This window comes from Zophobas morio, unplaced genomic scaffold (genome assembly GCF_036711695.1).
Source record: "Zophobas morio isolate AGI-343-1 ecotype UQ-CSIRO unplaced genomic scaffold, CSIRO_AGI_Zmor_V1 ptg000108l, whole genome shotgun sequence".
NCBI classification, from domain to species: domain Eukaryota; kingdom Metazoa; phylum Arthropoda; class Insecta; order Coleoptera; family Tenebrionidae; genus Zophobas; species Zophobas morio.
Genome location: NW_026972213.1, coordinates 1,758,377 through 1,779,610, shown reverse-complemented (window position 1 = coordinate 1,779,610; position 21,234 = coordinate 1,758,377). Strand labels below are relative to the sequence as shown.

Below are 21,234 nucleotides of genomic sequence, written 5' to 3'. Positions count from 1 at the left end.
TCAGATGTACATGATTATATTTTAGGTTTCATTCACTCAAACTAAAAGCAGATAAGCGTTGGAAATCATGACTAATGTAATCTTGTCTTTGTATTAAAATCCCGATGAAATTTTTCGCCTCGATCGTCGCTGATTTCAAGATTTGCAGAGAAACATGTTTTGTCGATTTACTGAAGGAAGATTTTGATGTAGTCAATTAAATTATTGATCGCTATGTTTTTTTTGGTTTATGTACTGAGTACATATATGTTACAAGTTATAAAAGATTCATATCAGGTGTTTAGTTGAAAAAGTCATCAAGACGGATTTGATTTTTTGTAAACATTGTGAAGTATGTCTACATTAAACTTAAAATTTAATTGATGGCAGCTGACAACGCGGAAATGTCAACTATATACAACAGTATGGACTAATAAAACAAATGCGTTTTTCTTTTGTCCAAAAACAACGTCAACTTGATGACTTTTTCAACTGAACAGCCGTTAGTTATCTGAGGTAATGTAACAATTTATTTCACAATTTTTGTACTGATTCTGATTGATATAGGCAGGTGCATGAGGAAAGAAAAAACATTACCACAAAGTAAGTCTTGTACTGTACAGTTTTATTAAATAAATATTTTTTACATTTACAATGATTAAATACATAATAAAATAACAGTCATAACAGGTTCCAAAAACATACCTAACTTAATAACATGATGTAAAAATTTAATATATATCGATTTAAATCTATAAGTATACTTATCACACAATCAATCATTTTAAGTGATAAATGGAATGTGACATTTATACACATTTTTTACGCTATGATGTGTTATTATGTACAAAAGCCTTTAAATGTTGATAGAACAAACAAAAAATGTAAAGAAATTGCCAAGAACTTTATTCTTTAAACGTAGGTGTAGTTTTCATAAAGATAGAAATTAGATTCTTTCTCGACACCACGTAAAGTTTCATACAAATTCATACACTGTTTTGATTTATCGACTGCTCTGGAAATATTGCAAAATGATAAATTGGCGTATGTGTAGGTATTTTTTCAAAGATAATTACATCTTGAAAGTAGGTGTACAGTACGTCGTGCCGCACAGTGTTGACATATTAATTAAAAACCGAAAATAAAATTTGCGCTGGTAGAAAAAACTTGGTCGTCAGAAAATTTAAAAATCTTAGTTTCTGTAGTAGGGCTTTCAAGGGTACGTTTAATTTTAATCGAGAATACAATAATAAAGCTAAAAGGACACTGTTCTTGAAATAAGTGGCAGTTATAGTTGAAAATCTGTAACAGAATCGGTGGTTCTCCAAAATAATCAAAATGTGCCCTTTTGGCTCTCACTTTTAATTTAACGTTTTAATTAATTAATAATATTCTTTTATAACGTGTCACTAAATCATTCCTTCATGCAACCACACTTCAATATAAAGTCTGTGAAGTTTGCTCTCTAATTCTCACGTCGAACAATAATTATTGTTGGTGTAACTTCATAGGTCCTTGTAACCTGCTGTCAGTTGTAACTAGCACAACATGTTGATGATAGAGAGGACGAGAAGCCAGGATGAGGGACTGCACTGCAGCCACGAAAGTCCTCTGGCTCCATGTTGCATTGCTGCCGGATTTTCGCCTGAAATAAATTTCTGTTAGTATAGTATTCATTACAGCACAATGTTGTTTACACAGGAAATATCAGTCTGCAAGTGGTTTTATAATTAACTGACACGTTAACTATTGCGCCCGAGAGACACATTGTTGAAGTTTACTAGAAATACAACTTTGTAATCAGTGAAAAAATTAGCATTAGTTGAAATTTGGGTTTTGTTTAGTGGCTTACTTATTATGAAATTTGGTGCGTCTAGAGTTGACAAAAACATCATATTCATGTAATAAAGTAACATATACACAGGGAATAAACCCACAGATTCAATTTATTTGCCTCCGCCTAACAAAATTTAGCAACGCTTTATTATGATTATGTCCATTATAAGTTTTGAAATAATATACCTGAAGGTATGTAAAAAAGTCTGTTGGGTTGAACAGATTACATGGTAGATGATCAAAGCTGAGATCATTATTAAGTGTCATGTGGTTGCAGATTTTAAGTAATGTCTGCTCACCTGTCGAATTCATTTTCATTTCTTGTCAGAAAATCTAAACTGTATACTAAGCCGTATAATTTAATTGTAAATAAATCAGATGCAATACAACGATAATTGCATACAATTTTAGTGTAGTTATTTTTTTTTTAATACCTAGATAGGTGACATATCCGATGAGTTGCTTAACTGTTACATCCAATCTACAGTATGAAAGGGAATATAAGAATAGTGAATTGTGCCCTTATTTAGCAAGTTAGCAAGTGGAACATACTCCAATAGGTACCGCGTCAATTCGTCGTGTACAATTCGTCGCGCGACAATTGATCGCAAACAACTGATCGCAGCGTCAATTGGTCGCAGCGACAACTGGTCGCAACGACAACTCGTCGCAGTCACAATTAATCGCAATACAATTCGTCGCAAGTACAACTGGTCGCATGCGACAATTGATCTCAGGCGAAAAATGATGGCGTTTATAGAGAAATAAGTAATTGTTATCAATGAGGAAAATAAAATAATGTGCTATATTCTCAAAAATTTCATTATTTTTAAAAAAAGTGTCAAAATAAGTACATACGAGTTCGATAAAAACAGTAACTATTAGGCTCATTTCCGACTAAACCAAAGTGCAAAACAGTGAAAATAGTGTAAAATATTTTTTTTAATGCTGACACATCTCGTCGGTATGCTACTGTAATGTTCATTTGGATTATTCGTCTTATTGATTAGACGCTTAAGTAAGTGATTCAAGCTTTTCTTCTCACAAGTTTAAAGTGTGTCTTTTAAACGAGTGAAAAAAATAGCTTTCAAAACGTGTTAGACGTCATTTTTCTTTAATAAAAAATGGTTTTAAAATTATTACATCTGTCAAATTAAAAAGTTATAGATAAATCGTGAAAAAACTCTCGTTACAGTTTTAAGTGAAAAAGTATTATTTTCATTACGTTTGATAGTTTAAAAAATTAAATATATATATTTTTTACTAAATTTGGTGCAAAGAAATTTGAATTTATATATTAACAATTAATCTTGGAGTTTATTGCATTCTTTGCAGACAATTTTTTGCTCACTACAAATTAGTTCTGGATTATCTTTAATCCATGATAAAACCAAAGATGTTTTTTCATTCAGAACTTTTTTGAACGGTCACACTGTTAATAAGGCGCTTGTAGATACGAAAGAATGAATAATTTATCTCGTTCCCTTTGCTAAGTACCTACATACCAATCTCCACTTTTACGCCATTTGTGTAAACAAGATCGTAAAAAGATTAGTTTTGACCATGGAGCAAAGAATATACTCATACTGGAGAAAGTGCCAAACTTAAAATGATGGTTTCGAGCCAAACCGGTAAAGTGTCATAAACAGTACCCCTCATTGCCCAGATAATAATACTACCGATGACAGTGACGTACAGTTTTTTTTTTTTGAAGCGGCTTATGGAATAAAAATTGTTGAATAAAACAACGCACATAACAGATTTATATTATCTATTAATTAATATTATTTAAAATATTTAAATCAAGCAATACATCACGAGTAACAAGTTAGTAATACAAACAGTGAATACCGTTAAAAAGTAGAAACAACCAGGATGACGACGCCACTGAGTATTGGTTATTCGCAGTGGCGTAACTAATTTTTAGCTTGGGAAGTTTGAAAAGTTTATTGAGGGGCATTTCACTCGGAAGGCCGACTATTCATTCAGAATTATTTGCCTAATCTGCCGGATGTAGGTGGGCTTCTCTAACCCATGTTGTAAATTTTTGTAGGATGCAAAGTGCGGAGAAGAATAAAATCAGGTAGCAGCCCGTAGTAGGGTCATTCATGGAAAACTGCGAACCAATTATTTCTTCCTTTTTTTTTAGATCTGAGATCTGTTTTACACGTCACAGAAATATCTATCGTAAAAGGAATTTTCAGAAATATTTTTCTCGTCATTAATCGCTTGCAAAAGATCAAGAGGCACTCGAAGCAAGCCCTGACAAACTTATCAGCGGCGCCAGCGGAGATCTCCAACTGGCTGCGGTACCACCATGGACACTTACGTAACCTCCTTTTCCAGAATTGTCAAAATGACATTGCCAAACTCAAAGCAATCATGAATTAAGCATTTCATTTTAAATTCAGTTAGTATCAAGTGGTACATGGTATTCGTATTTTGGGTTGCGTAAAAATAATTTTCAGAAATAATTTTCTCGTGACTAACCCTGTATATGTATTTTTTACACCCACATATGGTACAACTGAATTTTTCTTCAGTACAATACTAGTTACATAATAATAATTAAAAAGTAAGTTTTTAGTTGCATAAGTACCTACATTTCTTAGATTTCCCGGTAACACAAAATTATTCTTGACGCTCTAACAAAAGTTTTTGCAATATATATTTACAATACACGTAAACCTTTCTCAAACCCTGTAAAAGATCCGTTGCAACTTACAAGGGATTAAAATAAGTATTATATCCGAATTTACATTCGCTGCAAATGGATACTCTAGATGCACTATTAGTTCATAAATTTTATTATTTGGTGATATGTATAAAGACAAGAATAGACAATAGAGGCAATTCTGTACCAAAATGTGTTAAAATTTAAAGGTTGTTAAAAATATGATTTTTTAAATAATTGTAATCTAATTAAGAACAATAAACACTTGTTTTTATATATGTTGAGTACTAATGAAGCTAGTTCCTATAATATAATAGGTAAAATAAGCAACGAGATAAATAGTAACAATCTCTTAAAAAAAATAACCAAAATGACAATTTATTAATAAAAAATTGGTCTAAAGAGTTTAGACAGTACTTTCCTCGCTGTCGGAAACTTGACGACTGCATGCCTATTGTGTTTTTTTTTTCTCATTACATTTTTGTAGTGGGAATTTAAAAAAAAATTGTGATGATGTCATCAACATTTTTGCAAGGACACGTATATCAGTTGGGATAGATGTAATGTAATACTAAGAATAAAATTATTGTATTCCCAAATTTTCGGGAAAATGAATTGGGTCGTTTTGAATATTGATTTCTTATAATCAATAAAATAACGAAACAATTTACTCACGTATACGGCGCCGGTGTGTAATATCTAGAGAGCGGATTTCTGTCGGGCTAGGCAAGGCCAAACTCGGTACGGCTCGTACGGAATGCGAATTCATTGCGGTTGCGGACTGCACTTCGTTTATTTGAGATTAGAATAACGCTGTTTCGTTGCACTCTGCTGTTAATTCCCGTTCTCATTTACTTAGCCGTTTGATTAATAAATCGTTAATTAGTACCGATTAAATTCAGTGATTATCTATCACCCGCTACTGAGTCCCGGCGATCCAGCGCGTCCCCACCTATAATCGTGACGTAGCCCGACAAAAATCCGCTGTCTAGTAATATGAAAGGCAACTGAAAATCGTTTATGTATAAACATTCTTAATTTAAGATGACAAGCGTAACAGCATACGTGAGAGTCAAACAGAGAAACTGTAAACAAAACGACCATCGGTTTTATTGCTTCGACTTCCGCTTATTATATAAAACATTGGGTTTTATTTTAATTCTTGACGGTGAAATTCACAATTGGTTGATTATAAACATGTCTATTTCACATTCGCGGAACCAAGTGAGCGCATAAAACAAATGCAGGTCTGTAATGTTAAAGTCGATATAAATAAGCGTGCTACCCTTATGTTTCAACCGAGTTTTTCCTTTAACAAATTTTGTGTCTACCAAATTGGGTTGGTTGGGGTGTAATACTAATAATAAGTGTTGCCTTTAATTTAATCAATAAAATAAATTGACTTCATTAATTTTTTTGAACCACCTCTTAAGAAAATCTAAAAAATATGAATGGAATGATAAATCACAAGTACAAACTCATCATATTTTTTGCATTTTAGATAGGATTTATTCAGCAAAATTTAAGGGTGACGTCATCAATTTTTTTAGGAGGGATGAACAAATACATTTTGAACAAAAGTTTACCATGCTTATAATAACTTTAAAATATTCCCAAGATTTCAAAGCATTCGGTTTTGTAATTCCTGATTAAATCGATAAAATAAATTCACGCCTTCATTAATTTTTTTGAGTCACCCTGCATATGCAAATCCAAAAATATGAATGGAATGATAAATCACAAGTACAGACTCATCATATTTTGTACATTTTAGATACGATTTATTCGGCAAACTTTTGAGCTGACGTCATCAGTTTTTTGTAGAAGATAACCAAATATATTTTGACTAAAAATTTATTATGCTCTTTATAACCTTAAAACATCTGCAAGATTTCAAAGCATTCGGTTTTGTAGTTCCTGATTAAATCAATAAAATAAATTTACGCATTCATTAATTTTTTTGAGTCACCCTGTATATGCAAATCGAAAAAATTTGAATGGAATGATAAATCACAAGAAGAGACTCACCATATTTTGTACATTTTAGATAGGATTTATTCAGCAAAATTTTGTGGTGACGTCATAAATTTTTTAGGGGGGACGACCAAATACATTTTGATCAAAAATTTACCATGCTTATGATAATTTTAAAATATCTTCAAGATTTCGAAGCATTCGGTTTTGTAGTTCCTGAGTAAATCAGTAAAATAAATTTACGCTTTCATTTATTTTCTTGAATCACCCTGTATATGCAAATCCAAAAAATATGAATAGAGTGATAGTTCACAAGTACAGACTGATCATATTTTGTACATTTTAGATATGATTTATTCGGCAAATTTTCGAGCTGACGTCATCAAGTTTTTGGAGGGGATACGCAAATATATTTTGACTAAACATTTATTATGCTCTTTATAACCTTAAAACATCTGCAAGATGTCAGAGCATTCCGTTTTGTAGTTCCTGATTAAATCAATAAAATATATTTACGCATTCATTAATTTTTTTGAGTCACTCTGTATATGCAAATCCAAAAAATATGAATGGAGTGATAAATGACAAGTACAGACTCATCATATTTTGTACATTTTAGATATGATTTATTCGGCAAACTTTCGAGCTGACGTCATCAAGTTTTTGGAGGGGATAAGCAAATATATTTTGACTAAACATTTATTATGCTCTTTATGACCTTAAAACATCTGCAAGATTTCAGAGCATTCGGTTTTGTAGTTCCTGATTAAATCAATAAAATATATTTACGCATTCATTAATTTTTTTGAGTCACCCTGTAGATGCAAATCCAAAAAATATGAATGGAGTGATAGATCACAAGTACAGACTCATCATATTTTGTACATTTTAGATATGATTTATTCCACAAACTTTTGAGCTGACGTCATCAAGTTTTTGGAGGGGATAAGCAAAAATTTTTTGACTAAAGATTTATGATGCTCTTTATAGCCTTAAAACATCTGCAACATTTCAAAGCATTCTGGTTAGCAGATTAAAAATTAAATTTCAAAATGTTGTTTTATAATTTTGATTTTTTTTCCAAAAATCTGGACGTTTCGGGTGAAAAGTCGATTCAGAGTTGTAAACTACATGTGTAGGACTATGTTATTTTATACAATTGAAAACCCATTTACTATGTACAATTTTGAAGTGACGTCATCGCATTAGTGGTGGGGATGATTAGACAAATTTTGGTTAGCGTTTTACCATCTACATGATATTCTTAATACAAGTGCAAAATTTCACAACAATCGGTCGAGTACCTTCGGAGATTATCTGTCTAATAAAAATCCGGGACGGCAGACGGACAGACGGACAGACGGACAGACGGACAGACGGACGGACAGACGGACGGACAGACGGACAGACAGACGGAAATGGGAGACCTATTTCTTCGTCTTCTAGGGGTCATGAAAGATCGAGAAAACGTAAAAGTAGAGAGTCGGCCGACGGACTCGATTACAATACTTCCTTTGCTTACGCTCGGGAAGTAAAAATGTTATGTAAAAAGGTGTTTACGCTCGTATTTTTAATTTTTAAAGTGCAACTACAAACTTCGTCACTTATCTATATTCAAATTGTTTTTAATTCGATATTTACACCGTACCTGATTGCTAAATTTATTGCAACTTAAAATTCAGAATACAATATATTTAGTTTTAATAAAAGAAAATACTTCCCGATGAATTTTACCTTGCGATCAATTGACGCTGCGATAAATTTACGTACGATCTATTGTCGCTGCGATAAATTTACGTGCGATCAATTGTCGCTGCGATCAATTGTCACCGCGATCAATTGTCGCGTGCGACCAATTGTGCTGCGACGAGTTGCTTGCGATCAATTGTCGCGCGATCAATTGTTTGCGACCAGTTGTCGTAGAATCTAAAGGCTCATATATTATCCACTTCTATCCACTCCTTCGTATTTTTTGTTCATAATCTTTATTACGTAATTTTAAATTCTCAACTACTGTTTTCTATAGCTTTTTTTGACTATAATTTTCGGTCCAAGTCTGTTATTATTCATTTTCTGTATGGAGTCACATACAGGTGCTTCGCCTTTTGATCTTTTACTATTGCTCCTAGATTTGGATATTTATACCGATTTTCTTCATGGTCACTTTTTTCTTTCTAAAGATTTTTCAACTAATTTGTTGTTTTTCAACATACATGCCCATTTCCGTGTGTTAATTTTCCTAAGCATTCTTCTTAATCCACTGAACTGACTAAGAAAGTACCAAGAGAGCGGTTATGATCATCTTCTTCAAAATATAAAAGCTAACTTCCATTGTTCTTATTTTTACACCAATTTTTTTAAATTTTCTGATTATTCCAGATCAGATGGTTATTGGTTTGAGTTATTTTCAAACTATCTTTTTGCTCCTCGTTTTCCACTGTTGCTTGTAATCCATCTCCGTAGTGTCTAATGAAATAAAATTCGTGACAGGGCCTCCTTGTATTAACGTTGATAATTAAATTTCTAGAATCCTTTATTTGCTTTTATACTACTTTCCTTTGTATTAGTGTCATTTTCACTAGTCACATTAATTTATCCTGCACTTCAGGAAATCTGTTGATTTATACAGTATGTCCTCGGATTGAGTTTACAAGAGGATTACTTTTATTATTTGTTAAATTACAGAAAAAAGTCAAACTAATAAAAATTTTGACTTGACTTAAAACAAAAATTTTTTAATAACGCAGATTTCGTAGTTTGTTTGTTACTGCAGTCGACTAAATATACACATTATTTTGACTAAATACACCTCCAAGACAGAATTCGTCCTTTCAGGCAAAATATTCCAGTACGTGGCGCGGTTTACAAGTTTAAGGATCCTAATGCGGCTCAGCATTGTTAACCAAGTAATCCTAATTATGTCATAAAGTTTTATGTATTTTCAGTGATCGTACTGTAAATGTTCAGTACGATCTTCGTTTAATGAAGCGAAACAACAATATTTATTCCTTTGACATTTTGTTTTAGAAATTAACAAGTAAATTTATTTTTCGTCTTGTAAACTCAATCCGGAGACATACTGTATAACTGATTTTTTTCGCCTGTTTGTTATAGCACTCGGCTTGAGTTTCGTGTAGTGGAAATATTTAATCGGTGGTGTTTTTCCTTTCCAGAACGTTCACTAGTAAGTTTCTATAGTGTCTTCACACGAATCTTACATTTCACATTTAGAGGTGAGATACACTTTTAATTCTCGAGCTCTATTTTTAATAATTTATTGTAGATTTGGATTACAAATTCTTATAACTTGTAACGCCATATTTTATAATTATTTTAAATATGATTTTCATCAGTGCTTTATTTCCAGAGATTTTTTGTTTCACCAACTTTAGTTGGAATAAATGTATCTTCTTCGTTAATTATTTTTAACTGATACATCCCTTCCTTGCCTTTATTTTTGATGTAGTTACCAGTTTTAAGAATTACTAAAAATAAATACAGTGAAACCTCTCTACAACGGACTATGGGAATCTCAAATTGTCCGCTGTCAAGCGGTTTCAAAACACAAAGCAAAGAAAGCACTGTATTTTAACATGTAATACCAACGGCGAGTCACCAAATGCTTAATTTAAATTTCTCGGCATTGTCGATAATTTCAATTTTTTTTCACTAATACTTAAAAATTTCTTTGCTTATCGGTCGTGTTAGACACTTTAAACGTAAACGCTCAAATAATAATGTTTTATAAGTTCATTTGCACTTGACAAACAAAACCACCTTAGCTTCGCTATTTGGGAAAAACCCATATTTACTCGTATTATGAGCAGTGTGCGGTTGAAGAGAGTCATGACCTGGTACCAAGAATCTATTCGCCTAAATCTCGGGACCGCTTTACCTGATAGCTGTCCGTTGTGAAGAGGTAATTTTTACAAAGAAAATAACTAAAAATGCGCCAATGTGCCCGTTGCTGGGAGTGTCCGTTGTTTAGAGGATTCTTGACATTAAATGATCTATTTTATACGTTTATTGTCCGCTATGGAGAGGTGTCTGTTACAGGAGGTTTCACTGTACATATGTTTTTCTCAGTGTCCATCGTTGTCCTCAATTTTACTTAAACTTTGTATCTTAAAAAAAAATTCTTTACAAAATATTTTAGACCTGTTTCTTTAATATCATGCATGTCTTTTGATGCCGTATTTACTTAGTTACTGAGAGTTAATGATCTTGATCTTGTTGATTCCTTATTGCTCTGCATAGGAGTCACCATTAAACCAGACGCTATTTGTACCCTTTACGTTTTATGTTTGATTCTTTGTTTTTTGGAATCCTGTGATTCTATCTTCTATTTCCTTGTATTATAAATTCAAAGATCGTTGTTCTTTTAATCTATACTTATATAATAAAGCTGAAGCTGTTGTTTATTTGAACACGCTAATCTCAGAAACTACTGGTTCAAATTCAAAAAATCTTTTTGTGTTGGATAGTCCATGTATCATATCTACATATAGGCTATATAAAATCACGCTACGATCATTAGGAGCGAAGTAGCAATGAAAAATTCGGAAAAACGGGAAAATTATTCCTCCTTTGACAGCTTCCGTTGCTTACGCTGCTTAAACGGTTAAAGTTACGTAAAAATCATGTATGACGAAATTGTTCCCCTTTAAAAGTTCTAAAGAAAAGTCCGCGACAGCATATGTCTATCTTTTAAGGTCGAGTCAGTATAACCTTTTTTATGGTAATGAAATTTGTTCTAAAATAATAATGCATTATGTATAAAATTCTCGCGTCACAGTGTTTGTAACCGAACTTCTCCGAAATGGGTAGACCGATTTGTATGAAATTTTTAATGTCTATTCGGTACGTCTGACAATAGGCTGTAAACTATTTTTTAAACCCCAAAGTGATAAGGGTGGCCCACCCTAAAAAATTTTTGTCTATTTTTTTGACAAATTTTTTTATTTTTATTTTTTTAAGATTTGGCATCAAAAAATACACATAACCCTAAATTTTCACCTTTCTACCACCAACCACCATTTATTAATCATCTATAAAATAAAAATCAATTGCTGTTCCTATTAGTCTCGCTAAGACTCAAAAACGGCTTGACCGATTTGAAACATTTTTTATATTACGGGGATGCTTTATAAATAAAAAAAATAAGGATAACTTAAAAGAACAGTAAAAAATTAAAAAAATCTAAAAATTATGTATGGGAATCGCCACTTCGAATTACTTTCAATAGTTTCAGACGGACCTGTCGTCTAACTGACGTGTCATACAAAACTAATTCTTCCGTGCGATTGTGAAAAGTATATTGCATTTGAAATCGTTTTTTGTTTTTTCGTAAAAAAAAACGTCGTTTATTTTAACAAAAGTCTTGGTTAAAGTGAATTTAATTACACATTGCGAAAGTTTCTTATTTATTTTGATCTGCCATTCTATTTACCTATATTCACTTTGTTGGTTTCGACAAAACCTCAAACTTTACCGTTATTCGAGGATTTAATTTGAAGTTTTCAATATTTTAAAATTCTCAAGACAAAATTTACAGATTTGATTGACTGTGAAAATAATTCTGTGTCGTTTTATGAAGTTCATTAAAATGCCGAGAAGACGACAACCTCACATAGGTCCACGAATCAAATGTGCGACGAACTACCTCAGGTGCAAACCGCATTGATTTATTTCATGGGTAATTCGGATATGGAAGTTGATCAGCGTTGTGCTCATAATCAACATAATAGTCAAACATTGAAGCGAGACATTGGGTGGTATGAATAAAACTGAGTAGATACTCATATTCGAAGTACGAAGTACCTACTTCATCATTACTCTTATATACCTGAGCATCTACTCTATGTACTGAGTACCTACTGGGAAACATTGTATCTGCCCGGACACAAACTGAACATCTACGCGTTTTGCGAGCATTTAATCTAGAAATGAGCATCGGCGTGGCAAATAACTGAGCTGTCTGTAAAGTAGCTTAGAAAACCACTAGGATCGTTGTAAGAGTGAATTTTTTCTAAACATAGTGACTTTCATGAATGTGGAACGTCGTCAAAAGGTGCATTCAGTTTGAAAAACACATTAGGAGCAGGAATATCGAAAACTTTTCATGTATTTAACTTTTATTTATGCATAAATTGTGCAGTGCGTTTTTTCTAACACTGGCCATAGAGATTCCCATCTCAAGGTGTCTACCCCATACTAACTTATATTTTGGTGACTCGATTTTTGCCTTGATGGTTGAACACTATGACTGTTGTCCTTTTTTGTTGTATCGAGATGCTACTTGAGCATCAACTGTTACTTACTGAAGTATTAGTATCATCTAGAAAAACTAGAAATATTTTGATTTGATATTCGAGTAGATACTTCGTATTTCGAGTATGAGCATCTACTGAGTTTTATTTATATCAACCATTGTCAAAAAATTGATCGAACGTTGTTTCGACAGAACTTCCTTCGCACCAAAAGTATAATGAAACCTATTCAACATTTTCGAGTTGAGTCATTTCTTCACACAATTTTGTGATGACCTAATCAACATTTACAATCAACACGTAGGTATACCACCTTGGATTGGTGCAGTGTAATACTAAAAATAACTGTATTGTATTCCCAAAATTATCTGCGAAAATCGAGTGAGCCATTCCATCAATTTTTTGGGGGGAATAAATAAATATTCTTAACAATTTACCATGCTTACAATAACTTTAAAACGTCTGCAAGATCTCAAAGTATTCATTTTTGCAACTCTTGAGTTATTCACTAAAATAAATTGACTGATCCATATATTTTTTTGAGTCATTGTAAAAGCAAATCTAAAAAATATGAATGCAATGATAAATTACGAAAATACACTGATGATATTTTGGACATTTTAGATAGGATTTATTCGGCAAAATCTTGAAATGACGTCATCAAGTTTTTGGGGTTGATAAACAGATTTATTTTGATTAAAAACCTACCATGTCTAACTTCAAAACGTCTGCAATATTTCAAAATTCAGTTTTGCAATTCTTGATTCAATCAATAAAATAAATTGACTCAGTGATTAATTTTTTTGAGACACCCCCTATAAGCAAAACTAAAAAATATGAATGGAATGATAAATCACAAGTATAGTCTCATCCTATTTTGGACATTTTAGATAGGATTCATTTGACAAAATTTTGGGCTGACGTCATCAATTTTTTGGAGGGGATAAGTAAATATATTTTGAATAAAAATTTATTATGCTTATCATATGTTTAAAACATCTTCAAGATTTCAAAGCATTCGATTTTGCAGATTAAAAATTAAATTGTAGGTGAAACGGAGTTCACGGGGTCAGCTAGTTTATAATATAATTTAATGTTATATATTTTTTTCCTCTTTCTAATCAAGTTGTCTAAATGTGGTCATAGTATTTTGTATTTTTTCCGTTTTTGACTTCATATTCAGTTTTGCATGATATAATTTGCTTCATATTATTTCTGTCACAAAGTAATCACGTCAGAGGTTTGTGTAGTTTTTTATATTAATTTTCGTTTTCATTGTCTACTACACCGTATTATTTATTTAAATTTCTGTGTTGATAAAATGTGCTTTTGCCTTTTGCCTAAGCGACTTTTATTACTCATACATGTGTACTAAAGTGTTTAATGTGATAGTAGCACCACCAATCACCATTTTAGCGATGTAACTCGGAATTTTGTCGTGTTGGCATTTTAAATAATAATTTGCCACAGAATTTTATTTAAATATTCATTCCGCGTTAGTACGTGAATATTAATTTTTTCAATTATTTTTTGGTATTTATCTTTTAATCTAACTGTATTTCATACGAAATTACCATAAAATCTATTTATTATTGTTCAGTGATTTTTTTAGCAAAGAAGCTTTTTCCCATATCAGTTAATACCATTTTTACTATTAAAAAGATCAAATCTGGTTTACTTTATTACATTTTTTTTTTTGGAATATAATAATTATTTCCGAAACCTGTTCCTCGGCCGCCTTACCTTCTTCAGGTTGAATTTTATAATTCTCACTCATCTGGCTTTAACAAATCAGTTGTTTATTGGAGAATTTAAAAACTACATTGAATTTTATTATTATTATCATTATTATTAAAGACGCGGTCGGACAGAGGCAAGCCTGTTATGCCTGTGCTACCTAGAGTGGTGGGTATTTCGTTTGTGATACTAAAGGCTAACCCTAAGTTTTTTGGAAAGTATCATACCTTGATTTAAACGCATTATTAGACGGAACCTGTACAATTTCTCTAAGCAGAGCATTCCAACCTACGAAAACTCGGTTTGTGATGAAGAACTGCCTAACCCGGGTACGGAAATGGTCTTTTAGCAATTTAAGAGGGTGGCCTCTAGTGCGTTTATTCGGGTAGAGCGGGAACAAATGCCTGACTTAACTTGGCAAAAACCAGACGATTGGTTTTGGAGAAAACTTTACTCAACATGCGATTTGCCCTTTTGGTAACCGAGACAACGTGGTTCGACCATGAAAGGTTGTTTACTGTGTTACTGTGCGTCTTAGTGCTGGACTTTGTTGTCAACACTACAGACATTCCTGCGACAAGTTAAGATTGTCTGGAGATTCTGTACTAAAGTATTGTTTTTGCTACAGGTGTTATATAGCTTTATGTCGTCCGCAAACATAGGTAGTACATGTTGGTATGATCTTTTCTTTGATGTCCGCCGTGTAAGCAGTGAAGAACAGCGGACCCAGGACAGATCTCTGAGGGACCCCACTGACAACCTGAACTCATTTGGTAAGTGCATTCCCGACACGTACCCGGAAAGTTTTATTCGAGAGAAAGGAACCGATCCATCGAAGCAACCTTCCACGCACTCCGAGATGATCTAACTTGTGCTATAATCTATGTTTGGGAACTCTGTCGAAAACTTTGGAGAAGTCAAGATAAACCACCTCCAGAGGTAGATCAGCGTCAACTTCTGCAGTCTAATTGGATAGACAACACAGAAGATTCGATTGGACGGATTTACCTGTCAAGAAGCCATGCTGTTCATAGCTTTGACTATAAGTGCTTAATCTACTGACTAGCCTTTCAGAAGTGAAATCAATATATTGGATAGATCTTCGATTCGGTGGAGTGGACAACGTGGACCCTCCGAGAGTTGGTTCTACCGTGAAGATCGTTGAAAAAGTTTCAGCAAATATATCTGCCACCCTACTAGCATTACTGACAATTGTGTCGGATGCACTTTTGACAAGGATTTCTTTCACCGGTCCAGATAAGCTAGTGCGAACAAGTTTGAACAGACGCTTGAGATCCTTATCGCCCGCAATTTTCTTTTCATAAGTAAAACGAGCCTCTTTAATGACAGATGACAATTGGTTTGAGAATTCCCTATGTATTCAATAACTGTGCGGTGAGCGTGTTCTTTTGAATGCATGCCACAGAGCTCTCTTTTTACGAACCATGACCGAGATTTTATTGTAGATCGTCGAGGTACAAAGTGAAATTATTAAAAAATATTTAAAATATCTCGTAGTAAAAATTCTTTTTTTTTCTACTGGAGAAATATGGGTAGCAAAATGGACAAATAATGATAATGGTTGCCAGATACATCTTACCTATTCAAGTTTAAATTAAATCATCCAATTCACTCATGAAAATTTGTGCAACAGCAAGGTCTACTCTGTTCAATCGCGACATTTTGTTTGTTTTCTTAATAAACACAGGCATCTTTTCATAACAAGAAACTTAAAACATGGTTAAAATGGTTTTTGCAAGGAAATATGAATTTTGCAATTATAGGGCGGAGCCTAATTGTAAAATCGATATTTCCTTATACAAATTTTCCATTTTAAAAATGTTTTAAGTTTTATGCTGTGAAAAGAAGTCTACACATATTAAAATAAAATGGCAGAATGTAGGCCCGCCCACCCGCCCTATCTCAATTGTGATGATTTTTTTTATTCGCGGTGAATCAAAGGGACGGAGCTTAACTGCAAAATACTTTTTTAGAAAAAATTAAAAACATGTTTTTGAGTATAGTGTTGTTCCAAAAACCCCGCCTACCCACCCCGTTTCAATTGCGATTATTTTTCTGTTCTTAGAAACTTAAAACTCGTCTTAATATATATAGTATTCTTTGAACCACACGATACTAAAAAACATGTTTTTAATTTCTCGTAGAGAAATAAAGATTTTGCAGTTAAGCTCCGCCTTCTTGGATCAGGATGAATGAAAAAACCGTCACAACTGAGATAGGGCGGGTGGGCGGGGCTTACATTTTGCCTTTTTTTCTTAATATGTGTAGTCATCTTTTCACAACAAGAAACTTAAAACATGTTTGAAATGGTAAGTTTGTATAGGGAAATATCGATTTTGCAACTACGCCCCGCCCCTGCGTCTGAAAACAAATGAAAAATCCATCACCTTCTCTTTTGGTTTTCTTTTTTATTTAATACATTTAGTTCTAAATAAAATAAAATAACCAATGGTCCTTAGCTCCCACTTTATTTAAAAAGACACCATTTAAACTAGTTTTCAAATTGCCCCATCATGGTCGAACATTTAGTTTTCTTTGTATAACATGATTACTTAACAACATATTTCACATGGTAATTACTCCTAGAAAAATACGGATTTTACAAATAAGCTCCGTCCCTCGTCTTACGACGAATAAAAAAAAACCATCACAATGGAGATAGGGCGGGTGGGCGGGGCTAATATTTTGTTTGTTTTTTTTCTTAATATACATAGCCATCTTTTCACAACAAGAAACTTAGAACATGGTTAAAATGGTACACTTTTGCAGAGAAATATGAATAGCCCGCCCACCCGCCCTATCGCAATTGTGATGATTATTTTTATTCGCCGTGAACCAAGTGGGCGGAACTTAACTGCAAAATACTTATTTCTTTACAACACGATGCTCAAAAATACGTTTTTAAGTTCTCGTAGACAAATAAAGATTTAGCAGTTAAGTTCCGCCTCCTTGGCTCAGGACGAATAAAAAAAATCATCACAATTGAGATAGGGTGGGTGGCCGGGGCTTATATTATGCTATATATTTTTTAATATACGTAGGCATCTTTTCACAACAATAAACTTAAAACATGGTCAAAATGGTACATTTTTCCAAGGAAATATGGATTTTGTAATTATGAGACGGAGCCTAATTGCAAAATCGATATTTCCTTATACAAATTTCCATTTTAAACATGTCTTAAGTTTCATGTTATGAAAAAGAGTCCACACATATTAAACCAAAACGGCAAAATGTAAGCCCGCCCACCCGCCCTATCTTGGTTGTAATGATTTTTTTTATTCGCCGTAAATGAAGGGGGTGGAGCTTAACTGCACAGTATTATTTATTTACAACAAATTAAACACATGTTTTTCAGTATGGTGTTGTTGAAAGAATATTATGTTTATTAAGAAAAAAGGCAAAATATAAACCCCGCCCACCCACCCTGTCTCAATTGTGATGATTTTTTTATTCTTAAAAACTTAAAACACCTTTCAAATGGTAAATTTTTGTCGAGAAATATGGATTTTCCTCCTCTAGGTCCGCCAACGAATGAAATTTTCATTGCTATTTAGATCAGGGCAGGTATGGGTGAGGCTTAATCTTTGGTTCTAATTGTTTCTTATTATACATAATGCTATATATAATTCTTTGAATAACATGAAACTTAAAAATATGTCTTACATAGTAATTTCTTGTAGAGAAATAATCAGAATTTTGTATTTAAATTCCGCTCCTTTGGCTCTCGACGATTAAAAAAAATCATCACAATTGAGATGGGGCGGGTGGGCGGGGCTTATATTTTGCCTTTTTGCTTGATATACATAGTATTCTTTAAACAACACGATACTCAAAAACATGTTTTTAATTTTTCGTAGAGAAAGAATGATTTTGCAGTTAAGCTCCGTCCCCTTGGCTCATCACAATTGAGGCAGGGCGGGTGGGCGGGGTTTATATGTTGCCTGTTGTCTTAATATACGTAGTCATCTTTTCACAAAACTTAAAACATAGTTAAAATGGTACATTCTTGCAGGGAAATATGGATTTAAGTGGGGATTTGAGTGTGGGTTTTTCAAGAGAGAAATCAAAGCCTTTAATTGATTTAAAAAAAAATGGAACTACAATCGATGGGGTTTATTTTAAATTTTAGACAGATTTTATTCAAAAGTTAGTACTTATCTCGTATTCTAATTACCGCAAGTTGCCTGTTTCTTTTTTTAGTAGTACTTAGTACCTAAAATATCGTTGTTGTTTATGGACTAAGCGTATAGCGAAGTCCGGAATAGTAGATGAGTCTGTAAAAACTTTTTTAGGTACGTGTTACAAACAACATTTTTAGTAACAGCAACGGTTAGTTTGCTTTTTAGAAAAAAACTATAGTTTAGGAATTAGTCCAAAAAATAACTATTTTTTGAAGGAGAGACTTATTTTACGGACTTCAATCAGTTCGTAAACTAGCTATTTTTGCGAGCATATACTACAAAATAAATTATTTTTTATTTTATAATGTGCGTCTTGTTCTTGATTCGTTCAAGTAATATATATCGTCTATAATAATACATATTTATATTATTCATGCAACATAAATATTACTTCAAACTCGTTACGATCGCCCATAGAAGTTTTCACTTCAGCAGTGCGGTTTTAAGCAACACTCGATTTTTTACACATAGTATTTTTAGATGCCACTCAACCAATAATTTAATTAAGAAATAATTTTAAGTAAGATGCACACTAAAAGCAGCAGTAGTACTTATTTTATTGGTAGTATATTTCAGTAATTTATCTTTACGAATAAAGTAGGTGGGAGAGCGGTGTTTCAGGTAATACACCCTGTATGTAAAATAAAGTACCCGAGAAAATTGCGCGTAAAATAGAGAAGGCGTAACACTTTATTTCCTTCGTAACATATAAAATGGTTTTAACGCGGTCTTCATATAATATTGAGGGCGGAGTTAAAAGTTGATTGCTGTGTTTCTGTGCCATTAATTAAGACTGTGTGTGTACTTTTAAGATTACTCTTGCAGTTTTCTATTTCGTAACTACTAATCATTGGGTTAAATATGAATGATCGGCCGTTATTAAATATCCCTTAAATCATCTAAATGTTAGGAAAATTTGTGATCAAATCGGCTTTGCATAAATTCTGTGTGAAACACAACTTCACGAACATGGATTTTCAGATAATACTGCTCACAAATTTTTAGATTTTGCTCTGTATCTACTGTTTTCTGTGTTTAAAAATAACTATAACATTCTTACACGTTGCATAATGCATTATTAAAATACAAAATTAAAGACACACATATTAATAATTACAAAATGATTCTAGGTGTATATTTACCGTTTAATATGTGCACGTATGTACTTGCAGGCTGAGCATTGCTAGGAACACAGGAGTAGTTTCCGGAATGGTGTGTAGCAGCACTTGTTATTGTTAAAATGCTGGTTTTCTCTGAAAGAGTTGTCGTGACGTTAATTCCTCGATCGACGTCGTAGTTGATCATCCGATTGTTGTGATACCAGAACACATAGGTTGGAAGTTCTGTGCTTTGTAGAACGCTACATTGGAGCCGTAAACCTGAACCAGGCTTCAGGTATTTTTCTGAGGGTCCCTGAATTTCAGCGCGCGCCTCTGAAATGAGATATGTCCTTAATAATGTCTGCTGCAAAGTGGCGAATTAAAGGTCAAAGCGGGTAATTAGATAGGCACTTATTTTACAACCAAAAGAAACAATTAAAATAATAAACATGAAACAATGGAAGCGAGCACAGCTTGGCATCAAAGTCACATTTTTTGTCTAAGTAGTGGTTGGGTCATTACGGATGTTTTAAACGTTATACGTTTCGAGGATGCGGTGAATATCTGCTTAGTGTAAGTTAGTAAAACGTTTAGAATGCGTTTAAATGGAGTTAGTTGTTCCGCATATGCTTAAGGGTTATAATCAATGTTAGCAAACAATGTTATTTCGAAAGTTTACTAGTTGAATTATTTTTAGTTTCTACTTTAAAGGGAACATAATTGTTTTATGTTTTTAGGATTCTCATTTCTGTCGGAAAAATTTACATTATGTAGAACTTGTAAGTAGTTTGTTTACTGGGGGGAGAATTTCTATCTACTCGTTTTCTGTAATCTGTTGAAAAATTTGGATTTTGGTACATGTCCCACAAAATACGTTATTGGTTTTTTTGAAAAATAAATGTATTGTTTCGATCTTTTGGTATCCGATTTAATATGATTTTGTGTTTTGAGATTTTGTAGATTTGTAGAAAAACGATATACTACAGTTCCGAATGTTTGCTTTTCGATCTGATGTGATTCGATCTTTCGATATTCGATTCAATGTGTTTCGATCGTTTTAGTTTGATTTTGTACTTCGATCTTATTTCCGGTTGTCTAAATTTTACGTATGCTTTGTTGTTGTATTCTGTACAAAACAAATATGCATCGTGGATGCGTAATTATTTCTCACAACTTATGAATATGACCGTTTTAAGTTACTTTTGGTTCTATTATTATCTACACTTAGAAATTTTGTTTACTTACTGAGCGATATAGAGGAATTCGCCAAGCGTAAAAATATATAATTTTTGACACAATTCATGTAGCAAGTTTTTTATAACTTAACTTTAAACCTTTTTTCCTACAATAAATTCTTCTTTTGAGTATGGTGTAAGCAAACGTCAGTCGTCATTTAGAAGAATAATAAGTAATACCGGTCTTAGCAAAAATCCTTGAGGAACATCCAGTAAAATATTTCT

At 32.9% G+C, this 21,234-nt stretch overlaps 1 protein-coding gene across 4 annotated transcripts in view; it reads right to left on the bottom strand.

Moving 5' to 3' along the window:
* Nucleotides 1–645: 645 nt before the first annotated feature.
* The window catches only part of LOC135144639 (zwei Ig domain protein zig-8-like), a 412,694-nt gene continuing 392,105 nt past the window's right edge, over nucleotides 646–21,234 (bottom strand). For all 4 annotated transcript variants that reach the window (XM_064076682.1, XM_064076683.1, XM_064076684.1 and 1 more), the window contains exons 7-8: nucleotides 19,817–20,107; nucleotides 646–1,624 (exon numbers count right to left, since the gene is read on the bottom strand). In XM_064076682.1, the coding sequence (XP_063932752.1) occupies nucleotides 1,518–1,624; nucleotides 19,817–20,107 (398 nt within the window). In that variant the 3' untranslated portion in view covers nucleotides 646–1,517. The remainder of the gene's footprint in view (nucleotides 1,625–19,816; nucleotides 20,108–21,234) is intronic.